At 48.3% G+C, this 13,432-nt stretch overlaps 6 protein-coding genes across 10 annotated transcripts; 2 read left to right on the plus strand and 4 right to left on the minus strand.

Moving 5' to 3' along the window:
- Positions 1-150: 150 nt before the first annotated feature.
- LOC131888873 (glutamyl-tRNA(Gln) amidotransferase subunit A, mitochondrial-like) lies at positions 151-2,293 on the minus strand. The gene is made up of 2 exons (XM_059237818.1): positions 443-2,293; positions 151-349 (listed from the first exon to the last, which is right to left on the minus strand). The coding sequence occupies exons 1-2, from the start codon at positions 2,022-2,024 to the stop codon at positions 333-335; spliced, it is 1,599 nt and encodes a 532-aa protein (XP_059093801.1). The 5' UTR covers positions 2,025-2,293; the 3' UTR covers positions 151-332.
- A 320-nt stretch (positions 2,294-2,613) lies between these two features.
- Positions 2,614-4,317, plus strand: LOC131889650 (TNF receptor-associated factor 6-like). Its single transcript, XM_059238793.1, has 2 exons — positions 2,614-3,035; positions 3,101-4,317. Exons 1-2 carry the CDS (start codon positions 2,759-2,761, stop codon positions 4,279-4,281), a joined length of 1,458 nt encoding a protein of 485 aa, XP_059094776.1. The 5' UTR covers positions 2,614-2,758; the 3' UTR covers positions 4,282-4,317.
- A 27-nt stretch (positions 4,318-4,344) lies between these two features.
- Positions 4,345-5,771, minus strand: LOC131889651 (ataxin-10-like). Its single transcript, XM_059238795.1, has one exon. The coding sequence runs from the start codon at positions 5,622-5,624 to the stop codon at positions 4,404-4,406; it is 1,221 nt and encodes a 406-aa protein (XP_059094778.1). The 5' UTR covers positions 5,625-5,771; the 3' UTR covers positions 4,345-4,403.
- Positions 5,772-5,913: 142 nt separating this feature from the next.
- On the minus strand, positions 5,914-7,677 carry LOC131889653 (trafficking protein particle complex subunit 2-like). 5 transcript variants are annotated; one of them, XM_059238801.1, is made up of 4 exons: positions 7,291-7,677; positions 6,444-6,741; positions 6,249-6,351; positions 5,914-6,170 (listed from the first exon to the last, which is right to left on the minus strand). In XM_059238801.1, exons 2-4 carry the CDS (start codon positions 6,650-6,652, stop codon positions 6,060-6,062), a joined length of 423 nt encoding a protein of 140 aa, XP_059094784.1. In that variant the 5' UTR covers positions 6,653-6,741; positions 7,291-7,677; the 3' UTR covers positions 5,914-6,059. The 5 variants fall into 5 exon arrangements, with proteins under 5 accessions (XP_059094784.1, XP_059094780.1, XP_059094781.1 ...); XM_059238797.1 differs by having other exon boundaries at positions 6,444-6,748; XM_059238798.1 differs by having other exon boundaries at positions 6,444-6,753.
- An 853-nt stretch (positions 7,678-8,530) lies between these two features.
- Positions 8,531-10,508, plus strand: LOC131889649 (myosin light chain kinase A-like; the record flags this gene model as incomplete). The annotated part of the gene is given in 2 exon segments (XM_059238792.1): positions 8,531-9,281; positions 9,382-10,508. Coding segments are annotated over 2 exon segments (1,335 nt in total), but the record flags the coding sequence as incomplete, so codon positions are not given.
- On the minus strand, positions 10,140-11,680 carry LOC131889652 (isocitrate dehydrogenase [NAD] subunit beta, mitochondrial-like). Its single transcript, XM_059238796.1, has 3 exons — positions 11,663-11,680; positions 10,976-11,527; positions 10,140-10,895 (listed from the first exon to the last, which is right to left on the minus strand). The coding sequence occupies exons 2-3, from the start codon at positions 11,499-11,501 to the stop codon at positions 10,258-10,260; spliced, it is 1,164 nt and encodes a 387-aa protein (XP_059094779.1). The 5' UTR covers positions 11,502-11,527; positions 11,663-11,680; the 3' UTR covers positions 10,140-10,257.
- Positions 11,681-13,432: the final 1,752 nt, after the last annotated feature.

A 13,432-nucleotide genomic window follows, 5' to 3' on the forward strand; every position in this document is an offset into this window, starting at 1 on the left:
CAGATACAAGCGCCAATTGACACCTGCAATTGTGCATCCTCATCAGGCTGTTTTTTTTTCCTCTGGCGGACACTTTCGGATTCTTTTGCTACATCCTAGCACCTTGTTACGTGTGTTACATCTGATAGAAGTCGAAGATTAGTTGCTTCATTTATGGATTGGTCATTTCCCTTGTAGATTAAGGCTTCTTAGGGTATTCAGCCGAGAATCGCCAAGTACACGTTCAACTTCAATATGACAAAAGCTCTCGGAAATTAAGATAGTTGGTCGACAGGATGACGGATTCTTTCATCCGTCATGTCAAGTCATCCGGGAAAAAGCTTTCAGATTAGTCATGTCCATAGTGAATCTGGGGAATTGAGAAATAGTCCCATCAAACAATCTTTTCAACGAATATTTAACGATGGTTATTGAACTCTCTATTTGCGTCGTCGGTCATTACCAGTAATTTCCTTTTCAATTCTCATAGAGGTTAGGCCAAAATTGGGAAATTGTAGATGCTTCTCCAACCAAGTGCCCAAATTGAACAGAGTGTCTTCACTGAATCGCGGACCTATCAATTGAACACTCAAAGGCAAACTTGAGCTCTCTGACAGCTTCACGGGTATAGTCAATGCGGGCAAGCCCGCCAAATTCGCAGGCTGAGTGCAATGATCTTGTTTGGTGGTTTGAGTGCGGTTGTCCAAACTTGAGAACTCCCGAAAGGTCGGAGAGGTCGTCAAGGTGACCGGGGTAAGGAGGAGATCCACATCGTCACTCCAAACATTGACAAAGTCCCTTTGAACGAGGCGGCGAACTTTCAGGGCCTGTCCAAAGAACTCTTGGTAGTTCTCCTTGAGTAAGAAATAATTGCCGCTCAGGATTCGTCCTCGGACTACTTCGTTGAAACCCAAATGACGATTTTCGGCAAAAAGCGCTTCGGTGGAACGGTTTTGTTCGGTTCGTAAACCATATTCGAGGCCATCGTAGCGAGCCATATTGCTCGACACTTCGCTCGGATTTAATACCGAGTAACAGACAATAGAATAGGGCGTATGAGGCAACGACACCTGTTTCACTTGAGCCCCAGCATTCTCTAACACGTCAGCCACATCACTCCACGTTTGCAAGACCTCCTCTGACATGCCATCACAATGATACTCTTGGGGAATTCCGATCTTGAGACCCTCCACACTTTTGGGGGGCTCGTCTTTGAAGGGTGGAATCACAGTGGTGGAGTCCATGGGGTCCACGCCCCGAATCACGCCGAATACCAATTGAACATCCTCAACGGACTTGGCCATAACCCCTGGCACATCCATGCTATTGACCAACGGGATCAGTCCATGGCGGGAGAGACTCCCATAAGTGGGTTTCAGGGTCACTAATCCGTGCCAAGCACCGGGAATACGTACTGATCCTCCCGTGTCCGAACCTAAACTAGCAAAACACGCCCCGGAAGCCACCGCCACCGCCGAACCCCCCGAGCTACCGCCTGAAATGAACCAATCGTCGGTCGCACCGGAGTCGACCCGACCCGTTTCAATTCCTGGCAATCGTTCGTCATTCCAATTGGACACCTCATACGCCAATCCTGATCGCCACCAATTTTTGGTGGGCCCAAATATTGAATCCGTGCCACCCGATCCCATACCGAACTCGTCCATGTTGGTCTTGCCCAAGATAATGGCTCCGGCATTCACTAGCTTTTGCACCACGGTGGCATTATAAGTGGGCACGAAGTCTTGCAACATGCGTGAACCACACGTGGTGGGATGACCGACCCAACAGAAATTGTCCTTGACGGCAATGGTCATGCCGTCAATGGGGCTCTTGTTCTCCACCTGACGCCAACGGCGAGTGGCCTTTTTCGCTTCCGCCTTCAAGTCGTCGGACTTTCGGAGCGAGGTGAAGGCGTTCAGGTCCGTGATTTGATCGCAGATCTCTAAGGAACGCTGCATTAAATCGCTAGGCATGAGACCATGACCCAATAGCACGCTCCGATAGCGAGGCGGGCCCTTGGGTCGGATGATGGCCGGTAGCATTTTGATTCACAGAGTCGAGTATCCTATCATTACTCATTACACGGTCATCACGGCATTAGGGTGTGTTGATTTACCAATGAGAACTTTCTGGCCCAGACATATGATCTCATCGATCTATGGTCAATGGATTATGCATATCCCAAAGTCAATCCCCGTATCAATGTTTCGTCCACATGCTCGTTCTCGCTGGGCAGGAGCAGCAACATGATTTAGAGGGTTCATGTTGTCACAACAACAATCCATGATGTTCTCTGTGTTCTTTCACCGACGCAATGTTTTCAATATCTTCTCAACCCAATCTGTGTGGAGGGCCTTTCCCAATGATGCGAGTCAGACCAGAAGCGCGGCGATGATGAATCATGCGAGTGTGGAGAAACACCTGAAACCAACTCGAGTACGAATGTCATACCTGGCTGGCATCATCCTTGAACACAACGATTGGGGCTTTTGAACCCTCCACCCCCNATCTATGGTCAATGGATTATGCATATCCCAAAGTCAATCCCCGTATCAATGTTTCGTCCACATGCTCGTTCTCGCTGGGCAGGAGCAGCAACATGCGAGTGTGGAGAAACACCTGAAACCAACTCGAGTACGAATGTCATACCTGGCTGGCATCATCCTTGAACACAACGATTGGGTCTTTTGAACCCTCCACCCCCCCCCACTCCACTCTACTAATAATCTGGATAGACTGGGTCGAATTCCAAGAACTGTGATTAAGATAGAGGCTGATGGCGTCCCCAATGGCCTCAACGTCATCTTCCGTTGAGCCGAGTGGACAGCATGAAAAAATCAACATCATTCATCGTGGTCGGCATTATTTCCAGGGTGGATACGATTTCGACTTTGTTGAGGATCTGGACCGCAAGTACGAGTGTCCCATTTGTCTCCTATGCCAAAGAAATCCGCATCAGACAAGTTGCGGTCATCGATTTTGTTATTCTTGTATTATCACTTGGCTCAATGAAGGTCGAACGTGTCCCAAAGACAATTGCAGCCTCGGCGAAGGTAAGAAAACACGATCCTTAGCGGTGACATTGCTCACTCATTCCCACGGGCGCTGGTTATTTCAGGGGACATCTTTCCGGATGCCATGGCCCACAGAGAAATCCTCCAGCTTCTAGTGAAATGTCCCAGAGCGGATCAAGGCTGCACCAACGTGACACGCCTAGCGGATGCGTCCATTCATGTTGAGCGGTGTTCTTTCAAGAAAGAGCAAGACCAGTCTCTTCATCCGCTTCAAAGCCCACCTCGACCCGTGTCAATTCACGAAGAAAGCCTCACATGCCCTTCATGTGGCGAAACGGTGGATGAGATTTCGGAACAACACGACCCTAAGAATCTGATCTGTCCCAATGCCGCCATAGCCTGCCCTTTCACATCCGCCGGGTGCTCGGAGCGAATCCTGAGAAAAAATCTGCAGGGCCACGTTCAGGGTCAGACTCAACTTCACATGCAACTCCTTTGTGATAAGCTCATGAAACTTCACCAGATTCAAAGCAGTTCCGTCGTGTGCGACCAGCAAGTGGTCGAAGCCAAGATCAATGAAAACTCTGGCCCCGAGAGTCTACCCGGCGATGAGCCCCTGATGAGATCGACCGAAATGAGACTTTCCGGATCGAATTTTCAAGCCATCCAGAAGCTTTTGAAAGATGTGTTTCAGCGTGTGGTCCAGTTGGAACAAAGAAACTGCCAATTAGAAATAGCTAACGAGCAACTCACTCAACGCTTGGCAAGTGCGGTTAATCTCAAGGAGGAGTCTCGTATGGAGGAGATGGGCCGATATTGTAATGGCAATTACCTTTGGCGCATCAAGAATTTTTCGGATTTCCACGAAAAAATGCGCCAAGCCCATTCGTTAGTTCTTTACTCGCGGGGTTTCTACACCTCTCCCTTTGGCTACAAGTTGTGTTTGAGAAGCAATGTGACCTTGGTTAATGGCGAAGAACATCTTGGGCTCTATGTCCATGTAATGCGAGGGGAAAACGACGACACGCTTCATTGGCCCTTTTCCGGCAGCATCACAATGACCATCCTCAACTTGCAAGAGGACCGGATCCATAAGGAGGATTTTTCAGAGACCATGGTCACCGCCCAAAAGATGAAGGCCTTTGAGCGCACGGTGAACGCAGAGCGAAATCATTTCGGGTTTGGGTTCGGCGAGTTTGTTCGAGTGAATGGCCTTTATTCAGGGGGATTCGTGTCTAATGAGGATAATCTGGTCATTCGCGTCAGCGTAATGTGCAATGAATGAATGAATGAATGAATGAATGAATGAGTGCAGAATAAAAATTGTNTGAATGAATGAATGAATGAGTGCAGAATAAAAATTGTAGTAAGTATTGGAGAACTCCTCTCAAAATATTATTACAGTGATCACAATTTCAATTTGATCCCGAGCTCTTTTTCTAAATCTGTCTGAATTGGTCCGTTTCGATCCACTTGACTGAGGAAGGCTTGGTTCTCGGCGTTGTCAGAACACAGATTTCGCAAAGCGAATAAAGCCCACTCTTTGATGAACTCATTTCGTTCGTCGATAGAGGTGCAATCCAAGATGAGGGCGATCCCATCCAACTCCCTAACCTCATCTTGATTGCCCTTGTGCTCCCAACAAAGATTGCCTAAAAGTCGGACTAGGTCTCGTTTGAATCCAAACGCGGGATCCGTTCCCAACGACAGCTTCCCATTTTCGTCCGAAACTTTACGAACCGGAGCAAAAGGGGAGTTGGGATCCTGTTTGCCCAAATCGTGGATCATGCGAAGAAGGTACAAGGTATCAATGAGAAGACTCTTGTCGCCTTGCACCAAGTTCTTGGTGGACTCCTTGGACGACACCATGATTAGAATTTGAAGCAATCGGGTCACTTCTGAAGGCTCTAGGGGTTGATTGGAAGCCTTCATGGTGGTGAGAATCAGTGTAGACTGTTGCTTGAATCGAGAACGCACGAGATCAATCACGCTCTCATTGGAGCAAGAATTCGTCTTGTTCTCGATGATGATGTCCAGCAAAATGCACCTCTGATCGAGATTAAAGTCTTCGTAACAATTCAGAATGGCCAGTGCATCGTGCCTCAAAGCAGCGTTAATGCTCAAGAGAGCAAAATTGGACTCAATTGACACGGCCTCTAACAAGAGTGCCCAATGTTCAGCAGCTAGCTCATTCGCATCATTCTTAACAACATGGCCTATTACACTAGCGGTAAAATTGACGGTCTTGATGTCTGTGGCACCTAACAATCGACTCAATGCGCTTAAATGAGGCACCAAAACTGCACACGATTCATTCACCAAGACATTATGCAGAAACTGCAACGAAACGCGCACTAGGATCCAAGATGGTTCAGATCGCTTCACTTCGAGGTCAAAGTCGGTCACAATGCGAATGACTGTATTCAGGAGAATGTGGTCTTCAACCATCAAGCGTTTTTGTTCCGAATTCACCGCAGCACAATTGCGAAGACACCGAATAGCGTCTAAGGTTGCTTCGCCCACGCCCAATTCTTTTACTCGGGCTACTAATTGCGCCCAATCCTCGAGCTCAATCAGATCGGGATGGGTGAGCCAACGGCTCAAATCAGAGGCCGATATGGGAGTCATTTTAAATGCTCGGGTACGTCGTCCCAACGAAGATCGCCAATGGAAGGAATGCGTCCGTCTGGATCGCCGGAGTTTGAGGGACGATAAATAGCATACGGGTCCGTCCAATGCCGCGAATCACCCGGTGGAGGCACGGCGCACAGTCCCAAGCTCGGGTAGATCACAAAGACGAATGCGGTAAAGAGCACACTGATGTATATCGGAACGGCTACGGCCCAATATTTCTGCGGCAAAAACCCCAAGCCCAATGCAATCAACACATCCTCGGGCAGTAGGGCCCAAATCAGATACAAGATGCCGGCCAAACAGCCCAATAAGTGGCACACGAACCCGTAAACGGCGCGCGATGGGGTGGGACCTGGACTGTGCTCGGGTAATGGGTTGGCCGGCGGGTGGACTTGGACGGATGGGTCCATGAGCGGCCCAGTCGACAGTTTATCCGGTCAGAAATTTCCGACCATACAACTGGGCTTTTTTTTCGAAGGCTTGCGACTTGATGGGCGAGTTCAGCTCGTAGAAGGGATTCATCACCCATTTGATGTAAGTCTGTGGAAAAATAGTCATGGATTAAGGTTTTCAAGTGAAGGAGTGATCAGGAATTTGGGTCCCGATGGACGCACTGACCTCGTACATCTCGGAAAAGAAGTTCTTGATCCCATCCTCATTCTTGACGTCGTGCAGCATGACGAAACGTTGACGGGATGCCGTGACAAAGGCGGAAACGAACCTACAGCAAGCCACATAAATACATGAAGAAGAGGCCAGACTCCTGGGTTCAGGGCGAATGCTAAGCTAATTAAGCTTTAGCGAGGGATTTACCATTCATTGAATTTGTCCACCATCTTGAGGTACATGTTGGGCGTGCGGAGCATGTGCTCGTCGACCAGATCAAGGGCGGCATGGGCGATGAATTGGTTCAAATGGCGGTGATCGTCTTTGCGGAACTCCTTGCCCGGGGCGCTGAACTCCATCTCGAACACGGGATTGTCGCCCTGACCCACGATCACAAAGTAGTACTGATTCGACATGACCCACCCGCCTTCGAGCGTATTCCACTCTCAACCCTGACTCACTCACTCACTCACTGACCGGCGGACTGGATGAAAAGATGGGCGTTCTGCTGGCTGAACTTGCGGTAATCAGGTCGTTGTGTTAGCCCAAAATGAACAACAAACTAAGGTTGCGTGATTTTTGTAATTAAGTTGCGCAACGGCCCATCCTACGTCATTCATAGCACAAATGCCAAGAGAGAAAATGCAAGCCTTTTGAATACATAAAGGCAAAGCTCCGGATTGGCCGCCATATCAGATTGGGATGGACATCAACCACCCGTCATCGGATTGATACACATCCTTGGACCAGATTGGGTGATGGGTGTCCATCCAATTGTGGATGATTGGTATGAAACTGATGAGAGGGGATTGATATGAATCTGGTGACGGGTGGTCAATGTCAGTCCGATGACCGACTGTTGGTTGGTGTCCGTCCCAATCTGATAAGGGCAGCCAATCCGGAGCTTTGCCATTATGCATTCAAACGGCTTGCATTTTATCTCTTGGCATTTGTGCTATGAATGACGTAGGATGGGCCGTTGCGCAACTTAATTACAAAAATCACGCAACCTTAGTTTGTTGTTCATTTTGGGTTAACACAACGACCTGATTACCGAACTTGCCAACCCAAGATTGACATGGGCAGGCAGGGAGGGAGGGAGGCGTTCACTCACTCACTCACTCATTCGCTCTCCTCCACTAACACCCACACCCACAAGGCAATGAAGTTTGTCCCCCTTCTCTCCTGGATTCGGGTCGATGATGATGGCATTCCCCAGATTCACTCATAAAGGCGCACTCAAACTTCTAGTTGAGACCTACCTAGTCGCCTTGAATGCCCATGTGAGTAGAGCAAGCAAGCATGCATGCCTGCATGCATATACCGTCTATGTGTTTGGCCTCTCTGTGCCTGTCTGTGGTCAGTCAGTCGATCAATCCAAGTGGTGGATTTGGGGATTTTCTCAGTTCTCACAGATCTGCTGTGATTTTCTACACGAGCCCACTACCAGAGTGACCAGTAGGTGAGAGCCAGGAGTCATGAACATTCACCCTTAGGATCAGCCTAACAGGTTATGTTTAAACTAGAGAGGGCTTCAAATTCTTTCAACGGGGACCTGGGTAGAGTACAATCGTGATCCAGGCCCCAGGCTGGGGCCCCCATTGATCCCCAGCGCTAGAAGGTACTTGAGCATCACACACACAATCGGGATTATGATGATTACCCGGTCCAACCTATCCAGGGTCTCGATGGCCCCGCCCTGAAGGGTAGAAAACGTAGAAAATTGTGGCCGTCTTGAGAGTGGCCGAGGATTTTTCCCGGCCGGACCCGTGAACGAATTTAAAGGACCTCAAACGGACGGGCGGTCACCTCTGAGCTGGCCCGGCCGGCCCGCTGGCCCCATAGAAACCATCATGAGTTTTAACGTGTGTGTGTTGGTGTGTATGGTGTGTATGGAGGAATGAGTGGACGGGCTAAGGGCGGGCGAGCGAGCGGAGGTAATTTTGCCGAAAAATGGATGGATGGATGGCTGAGTGGCTGGCCCATTCATTGTCCGTTGGACAGGCAGGCAGGCAGGCCACCCTTGAGGTCGATCTTTCCGGCCCTAGATGAAGGGCGGCGGGGACGGTGTACTTGCATCTTGGGTGGGATCAATTTAGGTTCAGGAGGTTGAAGTTTGAAGGGAGAGCCAATGTGGGCCGATCCACTAGTAATGTTCAAGACAACTATAAATTTATGATTCATGCATTTGCGGCCGATTTCTGTCGTCCATGGCCGCCCATGGCCCATACTTAATCCGCTTAACACATAAGCTTGAGACTGATGGACGCATTTTTTTTCTTCCTTCGGATAAGGTGTACGGATATTTGTTGCCTTACAAGCCCAAGGGTCCCATGATCGAGCTGGTATTGGAGTCCTTTACCGTGGGTCGAAGTGTGAAGGCCAACCATCGGATCCTCCCCCAGACTGGTCAGGTGCGTTTCAAGCACTTTGATGCCATTTCCAAGGTCCAATTCGCGCTCATTAAGGACAAGATCGGCGTGTTCTTAGAGGATCGCAGCTCCAATGGCACCTATGTTAACCGCACCTTGGTGGGCAGGTCCAAACGTGTTCTATTAAGTCACAACGATAAAATTGGCGTGACTGAACCCAAGGCCATTCACTTCATCTACATGCACTCCAATCAGGACCAATATCCGATCGAATTGACTCAAAAATATACCGTGGCCCAAGAACTAGGTAAAGGGGCTTGTGGTACCGTCATGTTAGGGGTGAGGAAAGAAGATTCCACTCAAGTGGCCATTAAGATCATCAAGAAGAAAGAGGTGGCCCTTTTGCCCAGTTCCAACAAAGGCAACGTCCTCAACGAGGTTAAAATGCTGCGAGCCATTGAGCATCCCTGTGTGATACGCTTGGAGGACGCCATCGAAACCCCGGACACGCTCTACATCATTCTAGAGTTGGCCGATGGGGGTGAGCTCTTCGATAAGATCATTGAAAAGACTCGGTTCCAAGAAAACGAGGCCAAACTGTATTTCTACCAAATTGTGTCAGCCGTCGAGTTCATGCACTCGAAAAACATTGCCCATCGAGATCTCAAACCTGGTAAGCAAGCGTACCCTCATCCTCAATGATCGACTCAACCGAAAAAGGGTCATAACCTCATGATCTTGACTGGCCTTGTTTTCTCTCTTTCTGTCCTTAGAAAACATTCTCTTGGTGTCGGATGATGAATCTCGACCTTTGATCAAGATCACAGATCTGGGCCTATCCAAGTTCGTAGACTTTACCACCCATCTCAAGACCTTTTGCGGCACACCCCAGTACCTGGCCCCGGAAGTGCTCTTTTCCCGTGTCCGAGGAAGCGGAATATACGATCACAAAGTGGATATGTGGTCTCTGGGTGTCATTTTATACATTCTTCTCTGCGGTTGTCCGCCATTCAATCCGATGCACCCGAAGAAATCTCTGGTTCAGCAGGTCACCGATGGTGACTATTCGTTTCCCGAGTCCCAATGGGCATCAATTTCACCTGAGGCCATTGATTTAGTCACCCAGCTCATGACGGTGGACCCAAAGAAGCGATTGGGTGCTGCTGAAGCTCTGGTTCATCCCTGGCTAGCCGATAAAGAAATTCAGCTCAAAGCTGAAGCGTTGATGAGACCCAACGTGAACCGCGAGCCAGCAACCTCGATTGCCTCGAAAACTCGTAGTGGAGTGTCTGCCCTGTTCAAACGACCCGCCGAAGAGGCCAATGGTGGGCAACAATGCAAGAGAACCAAGCAGTAGCTTATGAAGCCCTGTCACTTACACTCACTGATGAACAACTAGCTACCTGAGGATCCGGATTCACGCCAGTTCGAATTTGTTCCCAATGCCGTCCTAAAGCCTTTCTGAATTTCAGATCAAGATGAAAGAGAAAATTATATCGTTAACTTCTAAGCCCGAAGAAATCCAGAGGTGTATTGTCCGGAAATTTATATCAATTCGTTTGAATGCATTCACACAACTGCCTGGTAGACTTGCTCTTAACATGGAATTGAAGTAAGGAATGAGAGACGATGTGACGATATGATCCAAGTTAGGTTTCTAAATGCTTGATAATGGCATTCACGAATTCTTTCGTGGTAGTGTGACCTCCAACGTCCTTGGTTTTGTGCTTGCCACTACGCAACACACGATCCACCGCGGATTTGATCATCTGGCTGTGGAATGGTAGATTCAGATGGCTCAACAAATTGGCTGAAGCGTAGAGCATGCCCGTGGGGTTGGCCAGGTTCTTACCCGCCGCCAACGAGAACATGTGCCGCGTTGCGGGCTCAAAGCAAGCAATGTCCGAGGAAAAACTCTCCCCAGCGACCACGCCAGCTCCACCCACCAAACCAGAAGCCAGATTTGTTAGAATGTCGCCGTAGAGATTGGGCATGACCATAACATCGAACTGATGGGGGTTCGAGACTAGTTGCATTGTGCAATTGTCCACGATCATAGTCTCGAATTCGATATTAGGATACAGACGAGCCACCTCCTGGCAACTCTTCAAGAATAGGCCATCTCCCAATTTCATGATGTTGGCTTTGTGGATAGCCGTAACTCGGTTTCGGCCGTGCCGAACGGCAAAGTCGAAAGCAAACTTGGCGATTCGCCGTGAACGTTTCTCCGTGACAATCTTTAAGCACTCGATCACACCGGGAATGCTTTCGTGTTCCAAGGCCGAATCTGCAAGCCAGAAATGAAATATTATAACTTCGGCGGTAACGATTGGACAAGCCCGGATGAAGCCTTTCCATTGAACTTACATTCGCCCTCAATTTGCTCGCGGATTATGACCAAGTCGACGTTGTTGTGTCGCGTGGGAATTCCCTGTCGATTCTTGACCCGCACCACGTTGGCAAACAAATCGAGCTCGCGTCGAAATTTCATGCCTAGTGAGTCTAAACTGCCGGTGCGCGAGAACTCGGGCGTGGCCAGGTGGCCCATGAGACACACCTGGTTCTTGACTACCGACTCGCACACGGTTTGGAGTGAGGCGCTCGAGGCTTGATTAATTTCACTCAGGAAAAAGGTCTCGAAATCCACGGGCACGCCGCCCGCTTTGAACACGTCCCGAATAGCATCGGCGATTTCGGGTCCCACGCCATCCCCCGGGATCAACGTGACCGGGGCGCGAAACCAGGGTTTGGGTCGGGGAGTCACATCCGAACCTAAATGAACGGCCTCGTCGGCATGAACTGCGCTCAAACTGAGACCACGACGACCTCTGACGCCCGAGGCTAGACCCGCCCGAAGACCCGTGGCGAGGCTGCGGAGACTGTGATTCAGCATGCTCGGCCGATTGTTTCAAATGCAAACTAGAATGAAACAGGACGAGGAGGGAGAATAAGTGATCAGAGGCTGCTAGTTGGACCTGTTGTCACACATTTGGAATAACAACAACATCCTCAGGTGGGTTGAGAACATGGATGACATAATACATTACTGCATACCATTGATCATGATGCTACTGATGCTGATGGACATCAAACGAATAATCACGGGAGGTTGTGACCAGGGCTACCAATTTACATTTTGAAAGCCAGGTAACATTTCTGGTGAAATGTCAGAAACCCGCTTGCAAGCTTCAAAAGTTAACCCTGATTTTCCTTCCGCATAACCAGGGTTGCTTTTTGCTCAAACGTAATTGTTTACCTTACGAGGGAATTCGTTGGTGCTTTTAGTAATGGGATCAAATTTTCCAGCCATCTTGAATCTTGAGTTTGAAATTTGAAGTTAAGCTATATATTTCTCTAGCTCTAGAAACGATTGTGCTTGCCAACAACTACAACTACAAGAAGTCGTCTTGGACGCTTTCACTTCTCCATCATGGCCCCGTGTCGAAAGTACAAGGTGGTGGGCAATACCAATGTGATCAATCTGCCTGCGCCTCAAACTTTCAAACCAGTACTGCCTAGTTTGATCCAATCTGGATTTTTTGGGTCAGGAAATGTTCATTCCCTTGACGTAAGATTGATCACATCAGTAGTGGGCAATCTCATGCATGGGCCTCAAGATGTTGGACGCCATTCTTTGTGTTCACATTTCCCTGCAAGTCGAGAACAAAGGCTGTAACAAATTTGAAGTTTGTGCTATAATGCTGTATTAAATCGGCATTTTTGTCTATATTATTGACATTTTTTCATAATTTCAGGAGCTTCACTTGGCATTCTCGTCCACGACAGACCTGGCAGCACTATCGACAACACCTGTGGTTATTGAGAAAGTTTGGTTAGTGATGGATGACCGTTAAAATAGAGCGTAAGTGTAAAGGTTCGCCCAAGACCCTGATTTATGAAGACGGTAAGCTCACTAGTAAAATAGCTTGTCATCTGACAACGAACCCACTCAAAAGAAGCCACTTACTTTCAATTCAAAACTCTGCTTTTAACCCATTCATGGGTCACGTATATTACAGCCTGTTTCATACTGGCTTGTCCCACCAAAGTATAAAAAACAGTGCCCAGAGCAATCAAAAAGAGTTGAAATGATGAAGTGAACCGTAATACAAGTTAATACTTAATTAAGTCTCCCCTTTGGAGCAAGAAAGCACCTTTGACTTTGACAAAGGGCAGAAAGTCCTCTTGTGTGGAAGTGTAAAATTATTGTTCAGAAAATACTAATACTGTTTGACGTTTTACGGAATCACGATAAGTCGAGTAAAAGTGCATAGTGAATGGTGCCCAAAGTGGAGATTCTATGGCGGAAGCGGTGATAGGACTCTATGCGGGAAGCCGAGGAGTACTAGCCGCTGATCCCCCTATTATGGGCCAAGTTTGAGGGCGGTTTGTTTGAAGGTTTTTCCCTCAAAAAGCTTACGCAACTTGTGTGTACGTGTGCTACGTAAGCAACAAAAAGGTCGTAGTCACCCTGTTAATGGCAAAAGCTCGTGTACCCCCCACAATATCACTTACCCTTCCGTAATTGGAGCTTATGGCTTGCCGAATAGGTGTTGGTTTGTCCAAAAAAAAATCACATCTACCATGAAGAACGTAAAAAGCGCTCATTTCTATACCAACTCAATGATTGCATTGGATTGGATTAACACTGATTCAGCCTACCTCAAAACTATTACATCCAATCGCGTAAAAGAGATCACAAACCACACAAGCTGTAAGCAATGGCATTACATTGCCATCAAAGATAATCCAGCAGACACTCCTTCGAGAGGATTGGTTAACGCCACGGCCATGAACACTGGAAAAAGGGTCCAACTTACTTTA

The sequence above is a fragment of the Tigriopus californicus genome, chromosome 10 (genome assembly GCF_007210705.1).
Source record: "Tigriopus californicus strain San Diego chromosome 10, Tcal_SD_v2.1, whole genome shotgun sequence".
NCBI lineage: Eukaryota > Metazoa > Arthropoda > Copepoda > Harpacticoida > Harpacticidae > Tigriopus > Tigriopus californicus.